We start from the raw sequence: 26,906 nt of genomic DNA, 5'->3' as shown, positions 1-26,906 counted from the left end.
GGCTATTAAAATAGGGGGCCCCCAAAAATGACATGGGGTCCCCCTATAATTACTGTATTTTTCGGACTATAAGACGCACCCCAAATTTTCAGAAGGAAAATAGGGAAAAAATAATAATGTGTAAAATGGGGGTCCGTCTTACAGTCCGAATTCAGCTTACCAGGGAAGGGATCTGGCACAGGTGGAGGAGTGATCACAGGGGTCGTTCGGTGTTCCAAGCTGGTGCGGTGGACTCTAGGAAATCCCATCCCAAGCTGGTGCGGTGGTGGCTCTGTGCTGGGGCAGGGGTGCTGTGCTCAGGTGCAGGGGCAGCGGCTCTGCCGGCATTTCCTCAAAGACCAGAGGCCCCCGCACATCCGTTGCTGCCATGGTGCGGTGGCCTCTGGGAACATGGATGCCGGGAAGATGGCTGCCGATCCGGGGATGGCGCATGCTCAGGTTCAGATCTCGTCCCGAGATCTCAGGAGATGAGATCTCGGGACGAGATCTCGTAGCTGAGATTTGAATCTCGTCTCCCGAGATCTCAGGATGAGATCTGTGCCTGAGCATGCGCCGTCCCCGGACCGGCGGCCATCTTCCCAGCATCCATGTTCCGGGAGGCCACTGCAACATGGCAGCAACGGATGTGTGGGGGCCTCCGGGCTTTGAGGAAATGCTAGTGGAGCCCCCCACAGAGAACAGAGAGCCGCTGCCCCTGCACCGGAGCACAGCCCACCGCCACCACCACACCACAGAGCCCCGCCGCACCCGCCAAAGGAGTGGGTATATTGCGACCATAAGATGCACCCCCACTTTCCCCCATAGTTTTGTGGAAAAAAGTGCATCTTATGGTCTGAAAAATACGGTAATAACCAGAAAGGCTACGCAGACAGCTGCGGGCTGATATTCATAGCCTAGGAAGGGGCCATGGATATTGCCCCCCGCTACAAACACCAGCATGCAGCTGCCTCAGAAATGGCGCATCTCTAAGATGCGCCAATTCCTGCACTTTAGCCTCTCTCTTCCCACTGCCGTGTGGTGGTGGCATATGGGGTAATAAGGGGTTAATGTCACTTTTGTATTGTAAGGTGACATTAAGCCCAGATAATAATGGAGAGATGTCAATAAGACGCCTATCCATTATTAATCTTATAGTATCAAAGGGTTAAAAAACACACACATGAGAATAAAGTATTTTAATGAAATAAAAGACAGCATGGTTTGCCATCATTATTGTATGCCTAAAATCCATGAGACGCCCTTGTTCTCCTGTAATAAAAAGTAAAATAATAAACCAAAAGTATACTACCTGTCCGACGCAGTCCAATTTATAACGAGTGTCCCACGACAATAAAACAGTGACATCAGGTGATGTCACTGCTCTATAGGGCCTCCCAGTGATGCACTGACAGGAGATAAGAGGTTACCTGAGTTCAGGCTCTCACTTTCCGGCAATGCTGCGTGGTAATTTTCTCACCCAGCATTGCCGGTGAGAGAATGAAGTCAGGTGACCTCTCTCTCTCCCAGCGGCGGAGGGATATACACCACAGAGGTTAACCTTCACTGTCAGTGCATTGCGGGGCCCCTGTAGAGCACTGACATCACCCGATGTCAGTGTTCTACACCGAAGATCATCATGGGACACTCGTTAATTACTGGACTGCGTCGGAAAGGTAAGAATAGGTTGGTTTATTATTTTATTTTTATTAAAGGAGACGAGGGTGTCAGGGACTAGGTGATTGGTAAGTATGTACTCTATGTTATGTGTTGTATGTTATGTGTATGTTCTGTATGTTGTATGTTCTGTATGTGTTTTTTTTTTACTACTGATCACAGCCATTGTCTGATGGGACTACTTTCCCATCAGCGGCAATACTGTCATTGTGAGCATTCGTTGCTGGATGGGAGCAGTAGTCCTATCAGACAATGGATACCCTACACAGCAGCACACACACAGGACACACATACACATGCACATACACAGACCCACACATGTTATGAATGAGTCACCGGAGGAGGAAAAAACAAAAATACAAGCTAAATCCAGAAAACCGGAGAGGTTGGTAGCTAGCGGATTGCAGAACCCTGATCCTATTCACAACAACTAACAGTAGCCGTGGGGTGTTCCTACGGTGGTCCTAGACACCTCGTTCACAGCCGGAGAACTATATAAGCCTAAAGAAAGAAAGGGGAAATCTAAACTGCCCCAGAGCAGACCCCAAAGCAATAGACAGCCCCCAATATGTATTGACGGTGAAAACAGATGAAAACACAAACACAGACAGAAAGACAGGCTGAGCAAACGATGGGGCCCTCACTAACTAGATAGGACAGGAAAGAAAAGCAACTGTCTGCAATCACACAAAAACCCTGCCAAAAATAATGTCCAACACGTCTGATAGAAAAGGCCCTGAAGTCACTAGACTTCAAAATCACTATATCAGCACTCAGGTATATTCTGAAAACAGAGCAAAGAGATCAACTGATCAGAGACAAAAATGGAGTTCAGCCAGTCCCAGCCAGGTCTGTCTGAACACAAACACTAAGTAAACCAGACAAAATCTCATGGAACAATAGCAGAGCAAAAACTTAGCTTTAGTAGACAGGACTAAACTGGAGGCCAGAGCTCAGAGCAGAGAGGATCACCAGCAACCCTACAGGGCGTCGACGGCCTTATATCCACTCAGAGATTCTGGATGTCCAATCACACTCCACCTGTTCAGATGACACGTTTTTCCCTTCCAAATCAGTTTCTCTACCTCCTTTCACCAGCAGAGGGAGTTCATCAGACATCAAAGGTGAAGGAGAAAATGAGTTCATAACACACACACTCACAGCCCCGCAGACCCCCGCACACAGATTCACGCAGATGTAGGGAGGTTGAACTGACGGATAGATCTGCCTCTAGGAAGAGGCAGAGGGATAGCGCAGTGTAGGTACAAAAGCGCTGAGATAAAGAGAAAGGGGTGCTGTGTTGTATTTTGACCATTAGAGGGCAGTGGGGAGTGTAGGAGTTTGACTGTGTATCTGCCATTGGTCAAAGAAACTCTCAGGTAATCGTGGGCGGAGCTACCAGGACTGGGAGTGTAAGAGGTTGAGGGAAGGTTCTGGAAAGTCCAGTCAGCCAGGAGAGCTCACTAGTAAGGGTAAGGAGGTTCTGCTGTAGAGAGAGATATGGTAGAAAGGCTCCACAGAGGAACTGACAGTTGAGACGGTCATGGGGGTGGCCCAAAGGACAGTAGCCGCAGACGTAGACGGTCTGAGGGTACCAAGCGAACGGCGTACTTGGAATGTTGAAGTGCTGTGGTGGATAGGCCTAGGGCAGCCACAGTGAGAAGAGCCACAAAGGACGCCATGACGATGTAAATAAGAAGTGAAGGTACCCGGGTCTGTGAATAAAAGAAGTGTGAAATTCCTGTGGTGAATTGCGGTGGTCGTCAGTGAGGTGGCCAATAAAGACGGACCTGTTGAATACAACCCTTGTCTCAGTCTCGTGTCTGTCGGCGGCAAGAAGTGGGTCCCTGTTGGTTACACTCTCTCACCTATCCTACACAGACACCGACACACGCACACAGTCTCCGCCCACACACTTCCCTCCTCCCGATTTGCAGTGTTTCTCGCACCCACATCCACAGCAAAACTGCAGATCTTTTTTACATCTGCGGTTTTACTGCGGATGTACCTGACTCAATGGAAGTCAATGGGTGCAGAAACGCTGCAAATCCGCAAAAACAATTGACATGCTGCAGAAAATAAAACGCTGCTAATCTACACTTTTTTCCGCGGCATGTGCGCAGCAAAATTTTGTTCCGTAGGTTAACATTGTTTTGATACAAACTTGCGGATTTATTGCGGATCCGAAGCGGCAAATCTGCTGTGGATCTGCAATAAATCCGCAACGTGTGAGCACAGCCTTAAACATGTTCTTATTCTTCTTTGGTAATTTCCCTCTGGAGGATCATTCGGGGCAGCTGCAGATGGGTCTCTAAACCTTCATAGTGGTTGCGTCTCCACACAACCACCCAAGGTGAGCAAAGCATTGTTTTTACTGTCTCCTTTTTTAGGGTTTTACCATATTGTGCACTTCTCCCTTCACGGTCACTGTATATTCAGATTTTCCAGGGAGAAAGAACCCCAATCCTTTGGATAACACAGATACACAGTCGTCGCCCAGGGCGTGATCCTTGAAGTTGACTATTGTTTGAGAAAGAGGTTTCACCCTTTCTAATGTCTCAGTGAGACCTGTTTCTGACCTTGATTTCCCCGCCCTCCTCCACCCATCCATGAGTGCCGTCTATAGGGAGCGTGACGTTGGAATCTGTCTATCATCTGAAAGGCTTGAATGCAAATCTGTAGTTCAATAAAAACGATGAGGTCTTCTGTTCTGGTTAGAAAAATTACTTTTTGACATTGGCAGCCTTTGTCTTTTTTGTTTGATTTTTGTTTCATTCCATGTGAAAACCTGTCCAGACTCAAAATCACCCTTGTCCCTGATAAATGTGTCCTTCTTCCTTTGTATCATCTCAGCTTGTACAGGCATTAATCTTTTATCCAATTTTTGTAAGAACAACTGTCATTGGCTCTCAGTTAAACGAGACTTCAATTCAGCCTTAGCATTTTCCGATGCCGCATAAATGTTTTCATAATCAGTCCCATAGCTTCTCAAAATCAAATTGAATAACTCCATGGAGCATTGTAGATGGACTTGTTCCCATTTCTCCATGAAGGATTTAGCATCCTGGTAATATGACAATTCTTTAAATGTGTAGTTGACGAGTGACACGGTTACATTCCAGATAGGACTTTATTGAATTGATTGTCCCAAAAAAAACTGACCTCTTTTTCCACTAAGTTGGTGATGCGGAATTCCAGTCTTTTGGTACTGATTATATGCAAGGTGTCCATGGAGAAACAGTCCATAAATAAAGCATCTCTGCCGAGATACTCTTTGAGGTCGTCGGCGCCTCAGAATCTACCGTAGCGGTAGCGATTTCCATAGCCATAGAACAACAGTGGATTCTTCGATGTGCCTCACAATAAAGTAAAAGTATGTGGTTATATGCAGAGACATGGTGCATCAGCTCAGCAGAACTCTACTACACTTCTAAGGCTGGTTTCACATTCGCGCTTTTTAAGCGCACGCACGGCCGGGGGTAGCTCCGCCCCCGAGCCGGCTCTCTGCCCGGCGTGCCCGCCCCTTCCTTGTAGCGCCGCCTCCTAGCGCACAGCGGCGCCTGCGATCGGCGCACCCTAACTTTAGCATAGGGTGCGCAGATCGTGCGCAGGCCGTGCGCTAGTTGCGCTTTGACCTGCGCTGCGCACTTTTGACGGTGCGCCGTGCGCGCCAAAATCAAACTTTTCGGATTTTGGCGCGCACGGCGCACCATCAAAAGTGCGCAGCGCAGGTCAAAGCGCAACTAGCGCACGGCCTGCGCACGATCTGCGCACCCTATGCTAATGATAGGGTGCGCCGATCGCAGGCGCCGCTGTGCGCTAGGAGGCGGCGCTACAAGGAAGGGGCGGGCACGCCGGGCAGAGAGCCGGCTCGGGGGCGGAGCTACCCCCGGCCGTGCGTGCGCTTAAAAAGCGCGAATGTGAAACCAGCCTCATTGGAGGAATTTGCTAATATTATTATTATTACACTAACTATATTTTGGGATAGGATCTTGGAGATGGGAATACTCCTTTAAGTGTTACCTGTCTCAAATACCCACACCCATCATGACATCATTGTAACAGATGCAAGAACATATCTAGTTTGACATATTTGTTTAATTCTAATTTTCAGTATTATTCGGACTATAAAACACAACTAATAATACGACGCATCTAAGGTTTAATCAAATCTTCAATAATGGTGTAAAATGGAGGGGTCAATATTACAACTTTCAATCCATTAGAGTACAATATGGAAGTAATAAATCTATTGTTTCTCTGCACAAAGAGTTTTATTCACATAAGGCTTCACAGCATGAACATTAATGAACACTCTACAGGGCACATAAATGCATATTTACATACACACACAGCTCAGCTACATATTCACATTTGTATACACATGCACTAAATATACAAAGGTGCATCTCAAAAAAATTAGAATATCATCAAAAAGTTAATTTATTTCAGTTCTTCAATAAAAAAAGTGAAATTCATATTATATAGAGTTATTACAAACAGAGTGATCTATTTCAAGTATTTATTTCTGTTAATGATGATGATGATGATTATGGCTTACAGCCAATGAAAACCCAAAAATCACTATTTCAGTAAATAAGAATACTTCATAACACCAGCTTGAAAATTGATTATAAAATCTGGAATGTTGGCCTACTGAAATGTATGTTCAGTAAATGCACTCAATACTTGGTTGGGCTCCTTTTGCATCAATTAGTGCATTATGGAGGCGATCAGCCTGTGGCACTGCTGAGGTGTTATGGAAGCCCAGGTTGCTTTGATAGCAGCCTACAGCTCGCCTGCATTGTGGGGTCTAGTGTCTCTCATCTTCCTCTTCACAATACCCCATAGATTCTCCATGGGGTTAAGGTCAGGCGAGTTTGCTGGCGAATCATGCACTGTGATACTGTTGTTTTTAAACCAGGTATTGGTACTTTTGGCAGTGTGGACAGGTATCAAGTCCTGCTGGAGAAGGAAATATCAGTCTTGAAAAAGCTTGTCGGCAGAGGGAAGCATGAAGTGCTCTAAAATTTCCTGGAAGATGTCTGCGCTGACTTTGGTCTTGATAAAACACAGTGGACCTGCACCAGCAGATGACATGGCTCCCCAAACCATCATTGACTGTTTCACACTAGACTAGACTAGATTGAATCAAGGTCCCAGAGTCTGGAGGAGGAGTGGAGAGACAAACAATCCAAGCTGCTTGAGGTCCAGTGTCAAGTTTAAACAATCAGTGGACAACTACTACACTACTTGGAAACCCATTCTCATTCCTCATGTTTGGCTCAATTAAAATAAAAACACTTATATAAGCCTCCCATGCTGGCGCCATACCAGCGATGTTGGCACTAGCATTTCAGAGCTTATGGGACGTTGTTTCGCCACATAAGCCCTAGACTCAATCAGTGCTGGTGTCACTATCCCTGCTTTTGGACAACTAGAACATTAAGCAGAAGTCAGAGATCAGCTGTTGCACTTCCTTAATGTTGATGTTCAATAAATCCGAAGGCGAGGACAGAGAAGGCACCCCTGATTGGGCACAGGGCTCGTGTGATGTATTAATCTCATGTGAGCCCGGGAACGCGAGTCCCAACATTGCTGGAATAGTGCCGTCATTGAAAGAGAGCACGAGTGTTTTTATTTTATCGAGCCCAAACACTAGCAGTGACAAGGGGTTATCCTAGTGGCGGACAACCCTTTTAAGAAGATACAATTTTCTGTTAAAACATTTCCAACATTCTGTACATGATAAAAGCTTCTTGCCCTGTGTAGAGATGGGCAAACCCAAACTGTAAAGTTTGGCGTCTGTACCGAACACCTACTGTTCAGGCACGGACACCTTTTTGCGGCTGCCCGAACATCAGGTTTTTGCCGCGCTGCCATGCCTGAGAATACCAGCCCCCAGCTGTCTGCTTTAGCACGGCTGGTTGTCAAAAATAGGGGGGACCCCACACCATTTTTTAAAATTATTTATTTAAATAATTAAAAAAACAGCATGGGACCCCTCTATTTTTGATAACTAGTCTTGCTGAAGCTGACAGCTTAGGGTTGCAGCCCCCGGCTGTGAGTTTTGCTTGGCTGGTTAGCATAAATACTGGGGAACACACACTATTTTTTTTCTAATTATTTACAGCGCAGGAGTGGCTGATGAATACTCCCATCCTGCTCTCACTGTAATTAGTGGCAATAGGTGTCGGATGATGGGATCAGTAGTCCCATCAGATGATACCAGTGACCATAGATAAACTTTATACCTTTGATTACAGCTGAGGGCTCATGCTGTCTTTTGACAGCGTGGGAACCGCGGCTCTCTGACCGGCAGGGATGATTTAAACGCCAATCAGTAGCGGTGTTTGCCACGCTGTCATGCACATGACAGTGTGGAAAACACTGGATGTTCGTGCCCCCCATTTAAGTGAATGGGGTTTGCGTTCAGGTCTCAGTACTGCTCTGGTACCCGACCCCAAACTTTTTGTAACTGTTTGGCTGAACCCACCGGACCCGAATATCCAGTGGTTCGCCCAACTCTACCCTGAGTGACTTCTCTGTGGTTGATTTCTGTGTAAAGCATTTTCAAAATTAAGAACAGGAAAAAGGCTTCTCCCCTGTGTTAGTTCTCTGAGGATGAACAAAATCTGATTTATGGTTAAAACATTTCCTACATTCTAAACATTATAATGGCTTCTCTCCTGTGTGACTCTTCCGGTGCTTAACAAAATAAGATTTATGGTTAAAATATTTCCCACAGTCTGAACATGAAAAAGGCTTCTCCTCAGTGTGAGTTCTATGGTGCACAACAAGATTCCATTTCTGGCTAAAACATTTCCCACATTCTGAACATAAAAAAGGCTTCTCCCCTGTGTGTGTTCGCTGATGTGTAACAAGAGTTGAATTCTCTGTAAAACATTTCCCACATTCTGAGCAAGAATATGGCTTCTCCCCTGTGTGAGTTTTTTGGTGTTTAACAAGAACCCATTTATGTTTAAAATATTTTCCACATTCTGAACATGAAAAAGGCTTCTCCCCTGTGTGAGTTCTCTGGTGCTTAACAAAATCTGCTTTCTGTGTAAAATATTTCCCACAGTCTGAACATGAAAAAGGCTTCTCCCCTGTGTGAATTCTTAGGTGCATAAGAAGATTCCATTTCTGGCTAAAACATTTCCCACATTCTGAACATAAAAAAGGCTTCTCCCCTGTGTGTGTTCGCTGATGTGTAACAAGAGATGAATTCTCTGCAAAACTTTTCCCACATTCTGAACAGGAAAATGGCTTCTCCCCTGTGTGATTTCTCTGGTGTTTAACAAGATGCCATTTATGTTTAAAACATTTCCCACATTCTGAACATGAAAATGGATTCTCTCCTGTGTGGATTCTCTGGTGCTTAACAAAATCTGATTTCTGTGTAAAACATTTCCCACATTCTGAACAAGAAAAAGGCTTCTCCCCTGTGTGGGTTCTCTGATGCCTAACAAAATTTGATTTCTGGTTAAAACATTTCCCACATTCTGAACAAAAAAATCTATTAACTGCTGTGTGAATTTTTTGATGTTTACGAAAAGACATATTGAGGGGAAAACTATTTTCATAATCTGTAAGTGAAAATATGTTCTTTGATTTAGGAGCAGTTTGTTTGTTAATGCTTATTTTGTGTCCTGGATTTTCCTCAGTGGTCGGTAATGAATCAGGAGACAGGATCTGTTTCAAAGGATCAGATAACAAATCTTTGCCATGAATGATTGATGGTATATCTGGAGTAATGGCATTCACTTCAGTTGTATCCTGTGGGATCTCAAGATCATCCGATTTAAAAATTGAAGATGTCCGTTGTCCCTCTGATCTCCTGGTACAGTAATCTGCTAACAATAAAACCAATTGTTATTTTTTAATAAAATATCCTTGAATTTTATATTTTTGAACATTTTTTACTTTAACTGTCCTTCAAAATGGCAAGTTATTTAAAAATATTGAATTATTAACCAAGACAATGACAATTTACAGTCTAATTAAAAACCTCATTGGATGAACCACTAGAGCGCGGTGTTCAACTAAATATTTATTCTGCCTCCCAAATATGGAATTAAAAGCCACCAAACAATGTTATGTAGGTGAAAATAATACCAATAAAAACTTCTACTCATCTCACAAAAAACAAGTCCCTCTCAGATCCATAATAATCTGTCAGTGGAAAAACAGAAGTTTCCACATTATTACCATTTCCTTAAATGGTACAATCTCTGCTTGCTGTCATTTGATTTTTACCACTCTGCAACATTTCCTTTAATGGTACAATCTCTGCTACAATCCCTGCTTGCTGTCATCTGCTGCAACATTTCCTTTAATGGTATACAACAGTGCCTGATGAATGTTTGCTAAATTCATCTGTTGCATTGTACTCAATACTTACTGCTGTATATCCATGTTGGGGCCCGTAGAGATGTTATCAGGTGGAAGGTGTTACCAGCAAAAGGATGTAGCCAGGCCCTGTGACTTTGATTGTCTAAGGCCTCTTTCACACTTCAGTCTTTTAGAATCAGTCACAATCCATCAAGGTATTGAAAAAACGGATCCTGTGCAGATTGCAAAAAACTGATGCACCGGATCCGTTTTTTTTTTTACGGATCCGTCAAAGCAGGAGTTGTAGGAAATTAAAAGGAACAGAATTCTGGAGAGAGAGACATTTTTTGTGCCAGAAAGGCTGTGGGGGTAAATTAAAGGATGACAAATTGTTCCGGGCATGCTAAATTTGAAAAACGGAATCCAGCGACGGACTCCGCCTTTTGATGGACAGCGACGGATCCTGCGTGTTATGGTACTGCAGTACAGGACTAGGGTAAGATGGGGAAACTGACCCTGCACTGCGACTAGGCCGTATCATGCCCGCCATGTCCGTTATGCCTGTCATGTCCGTTATGCCTGTCATGCCCGCCATGTCTGTTATGCCGCATGACTCCTGGAGCGGTGTTCACGTTCACTGAATTCTCATGCCCGTTATGTCTCGTGCTGCAAGACGCCTGGAGCGGTGTGCACGCGCGCCTTACCTCATGGCTGCACGCCGTTGCTAGGTAACCATCCGTCTCTGCTTTGACTCTGCAATCCTCTGTATTCCTGGAACCCCCGATCATGTGACCTTTCCTATGTTCCAGCGCTCTCTGATTCTGCAATCCTCTAGGTATTCCTGGAACCCCTGATCATGTGACCTTCTCTATGGTTCAACCCAGTCTGATCTAGCAACTCTCTCTATGATCCTGGAGGATCTGAACCGGAAGTCCTTCCCTGATCCTGACCCGGAACTGCAGGTGCTATGGTGCTATATCAGACCGCCCCTTCCTATGGTCGGGGCCTGAGTATCGTGTTGCTTCCCTGCATGGCTGCTTGGTCTACTCGGTCGCTCCCTGTATTCTGTGCCCCTGCACTCTGCCCTGTCGTGCGTCTCTGCACACTCTTTGTGCTTGTACTCTGCCTCTTGTCTTGTGCCATGTCTTGTGTTGTCTCTTGTGCCGTGTTTGTCCTTGCCTTGCTTTGCCTTGTAGTACTTCCGCTGTTCTCTGCCTTTGCCTGTTTCGCCATGTCTGGTCTTTGCTATTCTGAGCCTTGCAGTGCTTCTCATGTTTCTTGTCTCTGCCTGGTTTTCCGTACTCTGCCCTATGGTGCGCTCTTGCACATTTACATGTCTAGTCTCAAGGCTCTGCCTTGACCCAGCTCTGGGCTTCGGCCTACGCTCCGCTGCTAGACTCTGTCCTATCGTGCTCTCTTGCACATTTCTATGCTAATCTCAAGGTTCTCCCTTGACCCGGCTCTGGGTTTCGGCCTATGCTCCGCTGCTAGCTCTGTTTTCGCTGTATCCTGGCTCTGTGTTTCTGCCTATGTTCCGCTCCGTGTTCCGTATCCTGCCTTGCCTTGTTTCTCGACTAGCCTTGCCTTGTTTCTTCGTGTGCCCTATGCATGCGCCTGGCCTTCCTAGCCTCCTGCTTGTGCCTCAGCCGTGCCCGCCCTAGCCGTGCCCGCCTGCTTGTGCCTCAGCCGTGCTCATCGGTCAGTGACAGCTGTGTCGCCTGCTATGCCCCAGCCGGGTTCACTGGAGTCTTGCCCGCCTGTTTGTGCTGCAGCCCGATCAGCTAGCCAGTGCCCCAGCCATGCTCTCTGTGCTTCCTTGCACCCACGCTGTCTCTGCACTGTGCTCTCCATGCTTCTCTTAGCACGCACAGGCCCTCACCTGCCCCGTGGCATACCTCCCCGTGCTTCTGTAAAAGTAAGCGCAGGTCTTGCTATGTCCCCTGTCGTGCCCTCTCGCACACACAAGTCCTAGCCTGTACTCTGTCCCTGGCGTGTCCTCTGCACGCGCAGGACTCTGCTTTTAACCCTGACCCTGGCGTGTCGCTCTGCACGCGCAGGACTCTGCCTTGAATCCTTACCCTGGCGTGTCTCTCTGCACACGCAGGACTCTGCCTTGAATCCTGACCCTGATGTTTCTCCCCGCACGCGCAGGTCTCTGCCTTGGCGTGTCTCTACACACGCATCCTGTCTTGTTTGTTGAACTTTGAACCCTGGCATGTCCCCTACACACGCACCCTGATTTGCACCTTGCCCTGGACCCTGGTGTGCCCCTAGCACGCACCCTGCCTGGAATCCTGCCTTGGACCTTGTGACATCGGCGGCTATGCCCGCCGATGTCCCTCCTGCGGCAGCGCGCGCCGCAGCGTCCCCTTACCTTGCCCGTCGCACATTCACCCTCACGGCGGCTCCTGGCACCCGTCCCCTACCATGCGCACGCCCCCTCCCGCTCTCTCTCACCAGCGGTGGGCGGCGCTGAGGGGCTGGACTGGGGGACGCACTTCCGGGGGATGGTGTATTTCAGGCGTCCTCGCTGTTAGGAGGACGCCTGATGATTGTGTAGTATTCTGCACCCTCTGGCCACTACAGTTCTCCTGTAGCTCTTCCGTCCTCTGCCTTGTCCTCCTCCAGGACCACCAGGCTCTGCCTCCCTGCCGTCCGCGGTCTCGTCGGCCTCACCCTCCCCAGTCTGTCCAGGCGCTGCTTCCTTGCTTTCCTCTGTGCCCTTCCCTCTGTCTCCAGTCAGCCCTGGCCCGTCCTCTTGCCATTCCCCGTATTGTGTCTTCCCCTGTGCCTCCGGTCCCTGCTCGTATCTCAGCCCTCTGTCTTCCCAGCCCCTTTTGTCCGTGGAGCCGTCCCTCTTGGTTCCGGCTGTAGGCCTCCGTCCTCTGTGGTCCTGCCCCAAACAGTCCCTGTATAGGGGTCGGTCTTCACCTGGCGTGCTCGGCCCAGGGGCTCCGGATCCGCGATCCAGAGGGTCCACTCTCTGACGTAGTTTCTCCTAAAACATTACAGTATCATCAGGCCATGGACCCCGCCGGTGCCGCGGCTGCCACTCAAAAGGAACTGCTTTTCTTAAGAGAGAATCAGACCCGAATTATGTCATTCATGAAGTCCATGGACACCCGACTCTCCGCCCTGTAAACCGCTGATCCAGCGCATGCACCTCTCTTAGTCAGCCTCCAGCAGGAGCTCGCACAGCAGCGCAATGCTCAATCTCACATTTTGGGGTATATGGCGTCCGTGGATGATCGGCTGCTTTCTTTGCAGTCCTCTGCGGCCGCTTCTACCCAAGCCCAGGACGCCGTTTCTTTCCCACCTCCCCGTCTTGGTAAGCCGCCTAGGTACTGTGGGGACCCAAAGTTGTGTAGGGGATTTTTAAACCAGTGCAGACTGCACTTTGATCTTCTGCCCCAACAATACCCCACGGACCGTGCTAAGGTGGCCTTTATAGTCTCCCATCTAGAGGGGGAGGCATTGGCTTGGGTGAATCCGTTGTGGGAGAGGGATGACCCGGTGGTGACTAATATCCAGAGTTTTTTGGAAACATTCCGTAAGGTTTTTGATGAACCCGGTCGCCTTGCTTCCTCTACAGAGGCCCTTTTTAACCTCTGCCAGGGGTCCCTTACGGTAGGGCAATACGCCATCCGTTTCCGGACCTTGTCCTCGGAGCTGGGGTGGAATAATGAAGCCCTGGTAGGTGCCTTTTGGAGAGGCCTTTCCAGTAAAATCAAGGATGAGTTGGCCGGGCATGACCTCCCAACCACCCTGGAAGATCTCATCTCTCTGGCTACTCGTATTGACCTGCGTTTTCAGGAACGCGCTAGAGAGTCAGCCAGGGAGAAGAGGCCCTTTAGATTATACCAAGCTCCCATTCCGCGCGCTGTTGCTCTCCCTAGTAACACTGCTCCCGAGCCTATGCAGGTGGATCGCATCAAGCTGTCCGAACAACGGCGTAAGGAGAGGATGACTAAGGGACTCTGTTTATATTGTGGAGGGGCCAATCACTTCGTACGCACTTGTCCTGAGAGACCGGGAAACGCATCCGCCTAGGCCAGGTAGGAGAGGGCCCCCTAGGTGTTCAGACCCCCTCTCTCCCACTTACTCTTTCAGCTCTGCTTATTACAGGTCGGGGGCGTGGGTCCGTGGAGGCGTATGTGGACTCGAGCGCAGCAGGCAACTTCATCCACCAGGAAGAGGTTGACAAACTCCAGATTCCCGTGGTCATCTTAAGTAATCCTTGAGCAATCACATCCGTCGATGGCAAACCTCTACCTGGGCTCATCACCACGGTTACCACTGAAGTAAAACTACAAATTGGCGCACTTCACTCCGAGAAGATTGCCTTTTATGTCCTGCCTCAATTATCCCACGCCATTCTCTTGGCTTGGCTTAGGCGGCATGAGCCAGTTGTCGACTGGCGTTCCGGGGAGATCTTGCGCTGGGGGCACACCTGCCATGCAAGCTGTTTGCGTACCCTGGTTCGTTCCCATTCTCAGCCTAGGCCAACGGATCTCCCGGGCCTTCCTATTCCATACCACGCCTACGCTGATGTTTTCTGCAAGAGGGAAGCGGACTCCCTGCCCCCGCACCGGTCCTATGACTGCCCTATCGACCTGATTCCCGGAGCGGTTCCTCCCAGAGGTAGAACGTACCCTCTTTCTCCTGCCGAGACCTCTGCCATGACGGAATATATTCATGAAAACCTGTCCAAGGGGTTTATCCGGAAGTCCTCCTCTCCTGCGGGCGCAGGTTTCTTCTTCGTCCGGAAGAAAGACGGATCACTGCGGCCTTGCATTGATTACCGGGGCCTAAACAATATCACCGTTAAAAATCGTTACCCCCTTCCGTTGATTCCGGAGCTCTTTGACCGGCTGAGAGGAGCTCGGATCTTCACGAAGTTAGATCTGCGGGGAGCCTACAATTTGGTCCGGATCCGTGCTGGGGATGAGTGGAAAACGGCCTTCAATACCCGTGACGGGCATTATGAATACTTAGTCATGCCATTCGGCCTTTGCAATGCCCCCGCTGTGTTTCAAGAATTTATCAACGAGGTGATCCGGGATCTACTCTATTTCTGTGTGGTCATCTATCTAGACGACATTCTCGTTTTCTCGCCCGATCTGTCCTCCCATCGCAAAAGCGTACGCTTGGTCTTGCACCGCCTTCGAGAGAACCAACTCTACGCCAAGATTGAGAAATGCCTTTTTGACCAGACCTCACTGCCCTTCTTGGGATATGTCGTCACCGATTCCGGTCTAAAGATGGTGTCATGGTATGCCAGATTCTAAATAAAGCAAATTCTTATGGTCGGTTATCACAGTAATCTGATGAACAGCCCCCTCCAAGAAGTGTCGCCACTCCTCAAATGCCAATTTGATGGCCAATAGTTCCCTGTTGCCAATATCATAATTACTCTCCGCAGGCGACAGCTTCTTGGAGAAGAAGGCACACGGATGCAACTTGGCCCAAGAAGGGCCCTGAGACAGTACAGCCCCCACTCCAACCTCCGACGCATCCACCTCCACGACAAATGGTAAGGAGACATTGGGCTGCACCAGAATGGGCGCTGAGGCAAAACTATTCTTGAGGAATTCAAACGCCTGTACCGCAGGCTCAGACCAGTCAGAAAAGTCGGTACCCTTCTTAGTCATGTCAGTCAGTGGTTTGGCAATCAAAATGAGGATGTCGTCAAGATAAATTATAACGAACCTCCCCAACAACTGAGAGAAGACATCATTAATGAAGTGTTGAAAGACCGCCGGTGCCATAGTCAACCCAAACGGCATTACCAAACTCTCAAAGTGACCCTCAGGGGTATTGAACGCTGTCTTCCATTCATCCCCCTGACGGACTCTTATAAGATTGTACGCCCCCCTGAGGTCCAGTTTGGAGAACCACCTGGCACCAACCACTTGGTTGAATAAATCGGGTATAAGTGGCATAGGGTAAGGATCATGGACCGTAATCTGGTTGAGTTCTCTGAAATCCAGACACGGGCGTAAACCGCCATCCTTCTTTTTAACAAAGAAGAAGCCAGCAGCCAGAGGAGAAGAGGAAGGTCTAATATGACCCTTGCTCAGGCTATCCGCAATGTATTCCTTGAGAGCTAGCCTCTCGGGACCTGAGATATTAAACATTCTAGCTTTAGGTAACTTGGCCCCTGGTTTCAACCTAATAGCACAGTCATAGGGGCGATGCAGTGGTAGTTCCGAACAACCCTTCTCAGAAAATACATCCGCATAATCCAGCAACGGCTCCGGGATACTGGGGGTCAAAGCGGAAATACATGTAGCCAGGCACCTCTCCTGACACTCCCTGCTCCACTGAATTATGTCCTGGGTCTTCCAAGCAATAACAGGATTATGCATTGACAACCATGGAAAGCCCAGAACCATCTGAGCCGGTAAGTTACTAAGCACCTTACAAGTTACCCGCTCTGAGTGTAATACTCCGATGTGGAGTTGTATATCCAACACACACTCTGTGATCTCCCCTTGAGACAACGGGGAAGCATTGATGGTAACCACCCGGATGGGGTTCAGCAATTTCTCCACCGGAAATCCCGCTGTATGCGCGAACCTCTCATCAATGAGATTGGCAGCTGAGCCACTATCAATAAATACTGTAATAGAGAGCATTTGCCCCCCAAGTACCACCCTAGCAGGGAGCATACACTGGGAAACCATGACGGAGGATACACAAAGGCTCAGACTAGACTCCTCCAAACCCTCTGATCCTATCAGTTTTCTGCCGGCGCGCCCTTCTTAGGTAACAGGGGGCAAGCGTTAATAAAATGTCCTCCTTTGCCACAAAAAAAACAGAGCCACTGCCTTCTGTGCCAAGGACGTTTAGGCTTGTTACTCGGTGACTGTGCTATACCAGCGATCTGCATGGGTTCCACGGATTCACCCGCGGCAACCTCACCGACCACTCCCCCACCTCCCGGAGGCAACGAAACCAGCGCCCCCTGACGGAGACGTCGGTCTATGCGTACTACAAGTGCCATCGCAGCCTCCAGAGAGGCGGGAGTCTCGTACATTAGGAGAGTCTGTTTAACCCTTCCAGAAACCCCATGCAAAAATTGACTTCTAAGCGCAGGGTCATTCCACTGCGTGTCCACCGCCCAGCGCCGGAATTCCGTGCAGTAATCCTCAGCTGGTCGATCACCCTGTAGCAGTGAGCGTATCTTAGACTCTGCTAAGTTTAATCTATCCGGATCGTCATAGATCAAACCCAGAGCAGAGAAAAAAAAATCTACAGATTCAAATGCCGGTGAGTCTGAAGGGAGTGAAAAGGCCCAGGCCTGTGGGTCACCACTCAGCAAAGAAATCACCAAGCCCACGCGTTGAGCCTCATTACCTGAGGAATGTGGACGCATACGGAAATACAATTTGCATGATTCACGAAACACCGCGAACTTACCACGATCACCAGCAAATCGTTCAGGAAGGGGAAACTTGGGCTCAGCTGCCCTGGCTGCAGCCTCAGCAGGTACTGCAGGAGCTGACAGGCCTTGTTGCTGGACCGCCCCCCTGAGTTCAGTGACCTGTATGGATAGAGCCTCCAGCTGCTTGGTTAGGGAAAGTATAGGATCCATAGTAAGTAACCCCTATATTCCCTATCTATACTTTTTTTTTTTTTTTTTTTTTCCTCTCTCACTTTATTATTTGGGCCGACTATAATGTCATGGTATGCCTAGGTTACTTTAGGCAAAAACCCCGGGACCCCTGCGATGTCCCTCAGACTAGGGGAACCCTGTCTGTCCCTCTACCCAGGGTTTACACTGAAGGTGTGCCTGCCTGAGCCTCCACCCTGTCCCTGTCTCCTGTCCAGCCCTAAGCTGAACCCACCTCCCTCCACCCAGTGAGGGGACCAGACACCAGACCCCACAAATACGTATGGACAGGGGTAAAAGAAACACCACACAGTTAATACACAAGGGAATACAATAATGTGCAAGGGCAACCAAATATATATATAACAGATTGGAGAAAGAACCACTGAGGGATATACTGCACCAGATATCAGACGCTCCAACACCACCACTGCTGACCGGTATTGCTAGCACTAGGCAAAAGCTATAGTCGGCGACGCCCATAGTCAGGATGAACTATTTAAAGACCAAGGGCGTGGCCCAGCCCTCAGCCAGCATGACAACCTGGTTAACCCTATCCCGACTGGAACAGAATACCCAACAGGGTATTACCGCTGTCTGCCGGACACCCTGGTGTGAACAGTGTCTGACATGACAGATGGATCCCGAAAAACTCAGTGCGGTACTCAAGTGGCCCCGTCCAGTGGGGATAAAGGCCATCCAGCGGTTCCTTGGGTTCGCAAATTATTACCGTCAATTCGTGCCTCATTTTTCTACGATTACCAAACCCATCACGGCCTTGACCCGTAAGGGAACGAAGCCCAACAGCTGGTCCCCCGAGGCTGAAAACACCTTCCAGGCTCTAAAACATTCTTTTGCGTCAGCACCCATTTTGCATCGGCCTGTGACCAGCAGGCCCTTCGTCCTCGAAGTGGATGCCTCCTCTACTGGAGCTGGGGCGGTCCTGTCCCAGCAGGCTTCATCCGGACGGCTGGTCCCTTGCGGCTTCTTTTCTAAAGCCTTTTCACCTGCGGAGTGCAACTACTCCATTGGAGACCGAGAATTACTGGCCATTAAGATGGCCTTGGCTGAATGGCGGTATTTACTCGAGGGGGCTGTACATCCCTTCACCATCCTCACGGACCACAAGAACCTGGCTTACCTGCAGTCTGCCCAAAGACTCAATGCCCGGCAAGCCAGGTGGGCCCTGTATTTCTCCCGCTTTGACTTTCAACTTCACTTTCGACCTGGTAATAGGAACATCAAGGCCGATGCCCTTTCCAGGTCGTTACAGTCATCGGAGCGGGATGAAGTCCCATCCTATATTATCGAGCCTACTAAGATGATCACCGTGGCCCCTGTGAATTTTGCTATTCCTCCGCCTGGTAAGACTTTCGTCCCTCAAGGCAGACGTACAGAGGTGTTGGACTGGGGGCATTCCTCCAAAATTGCTGGACACGTTGGGACTAAAAAGACTCTCTTGCTGCTGTCCCGGTATTACTGGTGGCCCACGCTTCGCCAGGATGTGATGGACTATGTAGCCTCGTGCACAATCTGTGCCCAGAACAAGGTGGCTAGGACTTTGCCCGCCGGTCTTCTTCACCCATTGCCAGTTCCTGAGGCCCCCTGGCAGCAGATCGCCATGGATTTTGTGACTGATTTACCCCGCTCAGCTGGATGTACCACCATCTTAGTCGTAGCAGATCGTTTTTCCAAGATGGCCCACTTCATTCCCTTACCGGGACTGCCGTCCGCCCCGAAGTTGGCCGAGATCTTCATCCACCAGGTCTTCAGGCTGCATGGTCTTCCACAGCGGATTGTGTCAGATCGGGGGGTCCAGTTCACCTCCCGCTTCTGGAGGGCTCTCTGCCGGCTTATGGGTACATCTCTCGACTTCTCCTCCGCTTACCATCCTCAGACCAACGGGCAAGTGGAGCGAATTAATCAGGTGTTAACCACCTTCCTACGTCACTTCTCCAACGCCCATCAGGACAATTGGGTCGCGCTCCTACCTTGGGCTGAATTCTCGCACAATAACCATCCCAGCGAATCTACCGCCAAGTCACCATTTTTTGTGGTAACCGGTCGAGACCCAGGTATTCCGTTACCTTTTTCCACGTCTACAGGAGTACCCGCAGCTGATTCCCTCGCAAAGGAATTCTCGCAGATTTGGAGAGAGACCAGGGAAGCGCTCAAGGGTGCCAACAACCGAATCAAGAAACATGCAGACAAAAGACGGAAGGACGTGCCTCCGTACCATCCAGGTGACAAAGTCTGGCTTTCAACTCGACATATCCGTCTGAGAGTTCCCTCTTATAAGTTGAGTCCTCGGTACATTGGGCCGTTTGAAGTGATTGGACGCATTAATGAAGTGGCTTACAAACTGAGGTTGCCTGCTTCGCTCCGGGTTCCCAACGCTTTCCATGTCTCGCTCTTGAAACCCGTAGTCCTGAATCGGTTCCAACCAGTTCCCAGCGTCCCTCCTTCTCCTGTTATCTCGGACAACGTCTTCGAGGTCAAGGACATCTTGGCTATGAAAAGAGTCAGGGGTAAGACCCTTTTTCTTATTGATTGGGTGGGTTTTGGTCCCGAGGAAAGGTCCTGGGAGCCTCGAGAAAATATCAACGCTCCCCGGATTCTGAAAAAATTTTTGGCCAATCTCAGTAGGGGAGGACGTAAGGAGAGGGGTACTGTGACATCGGCGGCTATGCCCGCCGATGCCCCTCCTGCGGCAGCGCGCGCCTCAGCGTCCCCTTACCTGCGCGCCCCCGTCCGGGCGCGCGCCCGTCGCACATTCACCCTCACGGCGGCTCCTGGCACCCGTCCCCTGCCATGCGCACGCCCCCTCCTGCTCTCTCTCACCAGCGGTGGGCGGCGCTGAGGGGCTGGACTGGGGGACGCACTTCCGGGGGATGGTGTATTTCAGGCGTCCTCGCTGTTAGGAGGACGCCTGATGATTGTGTAGTATTCTGCACCCTCTGGCCACTACAGTTCTCCTGTAGCTCTTCCGTCCTCTGCCTTGTCCTCCTCCAGGACCACCAGGCTCTGCCTCCCTGCCGTCCGCGGTCTCGTCGGCCTCACCCTCTCCAGTCTGTCCAGGTGCTGCTTCCTTGCTTTCCTCTGTGCCCTTCCCTCTGTCTCCAGTCAGCCCTGGCCCGTCCTCTTGCCATTCCCCGTATTGTGTCTTCCCCTGTGCCTCCGGTCCCTGCTCGTATCTCAGCCCTCTGTCTTCCCAGCCCCTTTTGTCCGTGGAGCCGTCCCTCTTGGTTCCGGCTGTCGCGCCTCCGTCTTCTGTGGTCCTGCCCCAAACGGTCCCTGTATAGGGGTCGGTCTTCACCTGGCGTGCTCGGCCCACGGGCTCCGGATCCGCGATCCAGAGGGTCCACTCTCTGACGTAGTTTCTGCTAAAACATTACAGACCTTGGCGTGTTCCCTAACACGCATCATGTCTGGAGATCTATCGTGCCTCCTTGCCTGTACCCTGGTTTGCCTGCCGGATGCCCGGATCCTGCCGATCGCCATCAGAGCTCCGGAACCTGATGACCCTGTTGATCGTTCCCAGCTGTCCGGAGTCCGATGCCTTTGTGCCTTTGCCTGTACCCAGGCGTGCCACCTGCCACGTACCATGCTATGGACCTTGGCGTGCCCACGCACGCACCTTGCCGTGTTTGCTTGTTATCACGTTTCTGCATTGAATGTTATCCTGAAGTTGTCTTAATGAAGATACCTTGAACTTACGTCTTGTCTTGTTTTGCTTCCTGCACGTCCTTGTCGTCAGACACTCGTACCTAGTGTCTAACTGAGCTGGCCATCTGGTGCCAGCAGTCGTGGTGGCTCACCCCCTTGGTCTGGCCCCTGAAACTCCCTGTATAGGGGGTGGTTCCTCACAAGGTCAGCTCGCCCTAGGTGGGTGGGTGCCATGACCCAGAGGGTCCACTCTTAAAGAAAAACGACTCAGCGTAAGCTGACCTCATCACAGGCCGATACCCTACGATGGAGTGGGCGACCCATTCCTTGTGAATAGACCCACCAACGATCCTAGGTTAATCTCAGCGAAGACCTATAGATAGGGGGAAGGTGGTCCCTGAAAGATCTAAGGACTGGGTAAAAAAGCAGGTCACCTCCTAATAGAAACGCTGAGAAGGCTGCAGAAACAAACTGAAAACAGAAACTAAGACTAGCAGAACAAGAGGTCCCAGAACTGCACTAACTAAACACACAGAAGGCAAAGCAAGGCTCCAAGCCAGACTTCAAGCGGATTAACACTGTTGTCCAGCAAGGAATTGGAGTCAGGTGCAGGTTAATAAAGGGTGATACAATCACCTGATCAAAGGCAAACCCAGCACCAGGGGAAAAAGACTAGCAGTCAGAACACTACAAGAAAATGGTGGATAATCACAAACTGAACATATTCAGCACTCTGGAATGCCCCCTTCATCTGTAATAAGCTTCATGTGATTCATGACCTCTTTCTCTCTCGCAATCTTGCCATCCTCGGCCTCACAGAAACATGGCTGACACCCTCTGACACCGCCTCGACATAGTGGAGGAGTGGATTTTCTCCTTTCCTCTAACTGCACCTTTAACCCAATCCCACTTCCCTCCCTAATCCTCCCGTCTTTTGAAGTTCACTCTGTCCGCATCTACTCTCCCTCCCACCTCTAAGTGGCCGTAATATACCAACCTCCAGGCCCGACCACTGCCTTCATTGACCAATTCTCTACCTGGCTTCTTCACTTTCAGTCAGCAGCCTCCAAAATCCTGTCCCTTACTTCATCCTTTGAACTTACTCAGTGGTCCTCCTCAGCCACCCACACAGACATACATACATTAGACCTGGTCTTCACCCACCTCTGCTCTCTATCTAACTCCACCACCTCCGCTCTCCCTCTATCCGACCACCATCTACACACTTTCTCATCCGTCCTCCTCTCCTGTCACCCATGTCCAGCAACATGCGCCCCCCAGTAGAAACCTTGCACACCTAGACACCCACACGCTCTCTGACTGTATTCTATCACTGGCATCCATATCCTCACTCCACGACACAAACGGTGCCACAGCTTTCTACAATGCCACTCTCGCATCAGCTTTTGACACGTCTCCCCTCTCATTCATGGCAGAGTATGACGTTCCAACAGACAACCTTGGCACAATAACACCACTAAAAAACTCTGGCAATTGTCCAGGGTTGCAGAGCGACGTTGGAAGAAAACAAATTTGCAAGGCGACTTCACTGAATTCAAACAGGCAACACTCGCTTTCAAATCTGTCCTCACCTCTGCTAAACAGGCCTACTTCACAACCCTCATATCTTCCCTATCCTATAACTCCAAAGTTATTTAAACCTTTTAACTCCCTCCTCTGCCCACCACTGCCTCCTCCAACCTCCCTCGTCTCTGCTGAGGACTTTTCCACACAGTTCAAAAATAAGATCGACCAAACAAGGCAAGTTTTCATTGTTCAACCATCACAACCCCTTTGAATACCAGACCAATGCCCAAACGCCATAACCTCCCTCTCCAACATCACTGAAGGGGAGCTTAAATGTCTCCTCTCCAAATCACATCTCACAACCTGTGCACTCGACCCCATCCCATCTCCTCCCCAACCTCACCACCACTATTATCCCATCCCTAACCCACCTCTTCAACCTATCGCTAACTTCCGGTACCTTCCCTTCTGCTTTCAAACAAGCCACATTCACGCTTATCCTTAAAAAGCCAACCCTCGACCCAATCGCTATCTCCAGCTATCGCCCAATATCGCAGCTCCCATTCGCTTCCAAACTTCTGGAGCTGCACGTCCACGCTGAACTTTCCTCCCACCTCTCATCTAACTTGCTCTTTGAAAATCTACAAGCTGGTTTCCGCCCCCACCACTCCACAGAGACAGCGCTGACCAAAATTACTAACGCCCTACTTACAGCCAAAGCGAACGGACAATACTTTATACTCCTGCTTCTAGACCTCTGCTTTCGACACAGTTGACCACTGCCTCCTACTACAGATCCTCTCCTCCTTTGGCATCAAAGATCTTTCCCTATCCTGGATCTCCTCATACCATTCCAACCGCACATTCAGTATCTTCCACTCCCACACTACCTCCTCATCCCATCCTCTCTCTGTTGGAGTCCCCCAAGGCTCTGTTCTGTGCTATCTTCATCCTCCACAAGGCCTTGGTATCGGTTTCTCAGTTGTGTGGTTGGTGATGTCTCCATGGTCTTCTTGCTTCTTTTGGTCACATGCTTCCACTCGTCTGCTTTTGGAGCTTCTCTGACACATTCTTCACCTTCTGTAACTAGTAGAGATGCTTCTGTTCTGTCTAGGAAGTTTTAATTTTCTTTGGTGAGTTTCAAAGTTGCAATTCTTTCTTCCAGACCCTGCACCTTTTCTTCTAAAAGGGCCAGTAGTTGTTCTGTTAGTTGTTTCCTGTCATGGATCACACTCTGTGGGTATCTTCAGGCTGTTTATTTCATGATGTGCAATCTTCCATTACAAGAGTTCTCTCTCACAACAACCAACAAGTTTCAAACATGACTATAGTACACACATAAACATAGTGAGACCCCTAGAGGCCACATTATCATATAACATATTACTACATCCTTTGTCTTTTAACTGGAGGAACAATAAAAGATAATAAAATAATGAATAACATGACCAAGTTAGAGATATAACATAATAAGTCCAGTTAGATATAATCCTTGAGGTGCAGCTGCTTTCTGCTAATTCTGCCAGCTCTAGTAACATAAGATGTGTCACTGTCTACATCTGGTAGTTCTTCTGATTCTGCTAATATGCCTTCTGGTATTGCCTGTCTCTGGCCCGAATCCTCACCCTGATGGTCAGCTGTCACTGTTGGTACTTGATTTGTACTTGCTGCCTTGTTGTCTTGGGTGTCAGGATACTGTTGAAAAGGCCATGAATCATCTCTTTCTTGCATTTTCCTCAGATATCTCAGATTTCTCCTTAGTCTTCTTCCTTCCTCTGTTAGAATTTCGTAGGACTGAGGTCCTTGTTTCTAGACAACCTTTGCCTTTTGCCAGTGTTTGTAAAATGTGCTGCTTGGCTGCAGCCGAATGATGTCATTTCTCTGGAGCTCAGGCAGATCCTTTGCAGATTCATTGTAATAGAAAGCTTTCCTATCTTGATTCTTCTGTAATTTAGCTTTGATGTTTCCCAGCAACTTTGGCTTTATCAGATGACTAGCAGTGCCTTTCTATGCCTACTCATGAGCCTTTGGGTCGGACTACTCTCTAGGCCTTGGGTGGGTGTGTTTCTATGATACAGTATAGACAGATATCCAGTACATTCGTACCTGCCTGTTTTGCTTTCTGCATGAGTCTTTTGGCTGTTTTTACTGCTGACTCTGCTTTCCTATTACTCTGAGAATATCTTGGAGAAGACGTCTGGTGTTCAAATTCCTATTTCTTGCTGAAGGCTTTGAACTCTTCTGAAGTAAACTGCACTGCATTGTCAGAGAAAATTATATCTGGAATGCCATACCTGGAAAAATGGGCCTTGAGTTTTTTAATCACTGTTCTTGCATTTGTGTCCTGCAACAAATCAACCTCCCAGAAGTTAGAGAAATAGTCCACTGTAATCAGGTATTCTTTGTCATTCCATGACTATGGCCTATATGGAATTTCATGAGGTTTCAATGTCTCCTTTGGTTGCTTATCACAGCAGGATACACATATTTCACATTGTGCTATATAATTTTTTATGTGGTCATTCATGGCTGGCCAATAAACAGATTCTCATGCTCAACGTAGACATCCTTCCATGCCTAAGTGAGAGGGGTTCCCAAGAGGGAAAAAAAACACCAGATTCCCACGCTGCTATATTTCAACCATCAAATAGAGGAAATCCAGCAGATTGTAGAAATTGGTTCCAATATCAGAACTTTATTTATGGTGCATACAGAGACAACGCGTTTCGAGGTCCATTCAGTGATCTCTTCTTCAGGTCGAATGTACACACCTTGCGCGACGTCACAGTTACGTGATGTGTCACGTGACAGGCAGAGAATAGCTAAGGAGCGCTGTGAGAGCCAAAAACAGGCAGAAATCCTACGCGCTACGGAATTCTCGGATTCTTGCTTCAGGGATGGCTCCAGAGAGTGAAAGTAACCCTTATATAGCCAACAGAGACATATCATCACACATTAAAAGCGAACAATTCAATCTCACTATTGAGACCATTTGGAATCAGAGTGTCTAATTCAAAAATCTGTTTACGTTCGGTCCTGGACATTTGATGAATAAAATTTCCCTTCCTCCAACTCCTTTTAACTACTTGAATGCCGGTAATTATAGTGTTCTTTATAGAACCCCCATGATGTATCAAATAATGATTAGAGAGGGGATGACCTGTAAATTTTTTGCAGATATTACGTAGGTGTTCACTAATCCGGACATTTAATGGACTTATTGTTCGTCCTATATATAATTTGCCGCAGGGACACGTGATGCCATATATCACACCCTTCGTGTCACACGTAATAAAATCATGAATTTGAATCTCTGTAGATTTATTCATGATTGTAAATTGTTTCCTACTGCCTAATTTCCTACAAGGTGCACATTTTCTGCAAGGAAAAAACCCTTTAACTGCTACTGTGACTGAAAGTTATCCCCTGTCATGTTTAATGTGTGATGATATGTCTCTGTTGGCTATATAAGGGTTACTTTCACTCTCTGGAGCCATCCCTGAAGAAGGAATCCGAGAATTCCGTAACGCGTAGAATTTCTGCCTGTTTTTGGCTCTCACAGCGCTCCTTGGCTATTCTCTGCCTGTCACGTGACACATCACATGACTGTGACATCACGCAAGGTCCTGCAGCGTTTTTGGACCTTACAGGCTTGCCCCTTATGCAGCATCTGTAAGCTGCATAGGTCGGCGCTTCATATCTCCAGCCGCACCCTAGTTTCCGGCTGGGACAGCGGCGTGCAGGGAGATTAGACCCTCTTGTTTGCATCAGAGACAACTGTTATCTCAGAGCGACTGATTATCAGTGGAAAGGAACTTTTTCCTTGGATTCACTCATGAAGAATCTCTTCCTCGGTATAATTCCTCCCTTGCCAACTAAAGCTTATTCAAGGTAATTCGCCCTCTCATGGGGTCATTGTACTTGTTTTAGCTGGATACTTTGCATATAACCTGTGTACAAATTCTTAACTTGCCAGATGGTTTCTGCACTATGACCAAACTGCTGATCTGTGCTCTTATGGACTGGTGCTATCATGCCTCTTCTCTGTAAATCTTGCAGTTCTACTTTCAGTGGTTGCATTAACAGGCACTCTCCTTGTAGGTAATCTGGT

The 26,906-nt window shown here is 48.6% G+C and overlaps 2 protein-coding genes across 2 annotated transcripts in view; one reads left to right on the top strand and one right to left on the bottom strand.

Annotated features, from left to right (window-relative positions):
- Nucleotides 1–26,906, bottom strand: part of LOC141047342 (uncharacterized) — a 61,513-nt gene that overhangs the window by 24,123 nt on the left and 10,484 nt on the right. The window contains 1 exon segment of the mRNA XM_073542403.1: nt 9,421–9,506. Within this exon segment, the coding sequence (XP_073398504.1) occupies nt 9,421–9,506 (86 nt within the window).
- The window catches only part of LOC141047300 (uncharacterized), a 46,229-nt gene continuing 45,748 nt past the window's right edge, over nt 26,426–26,906 (top strand). The window contains exon 1 of the mRNA XM_073542356.1: nt 26,426–26,686. The gene's annotated coding sequence lies outside the window, so the exon portion shown is untranslated. The remainder of the gene's footprint in view (nt 26,687–26,906) is intronic.

The sequence above is a fragment of the Dendrobates tinctorius genome, unplaced genomic scaffold (assembly GCF_039654945.1).
Source record: "Dendrobates tinctorius isolate UK_male_01 unplaced genomic scaffold, ASM3965494v1 ptg000126l, whole genome shotgun sequence".
In the NCBI taxonomy this organism is placed as follows: domain Eukaryota; kingdom Metazoa; phylum Chordata; class Amphibia; order Anura; family Dendrobatidae; genus Dendrobates; species Dendrobates tinctorius.
Note: the sequence above shows the minus strand (reverse complement) of the source record. Positions and strands in the feature narration are given on the sequence as shown.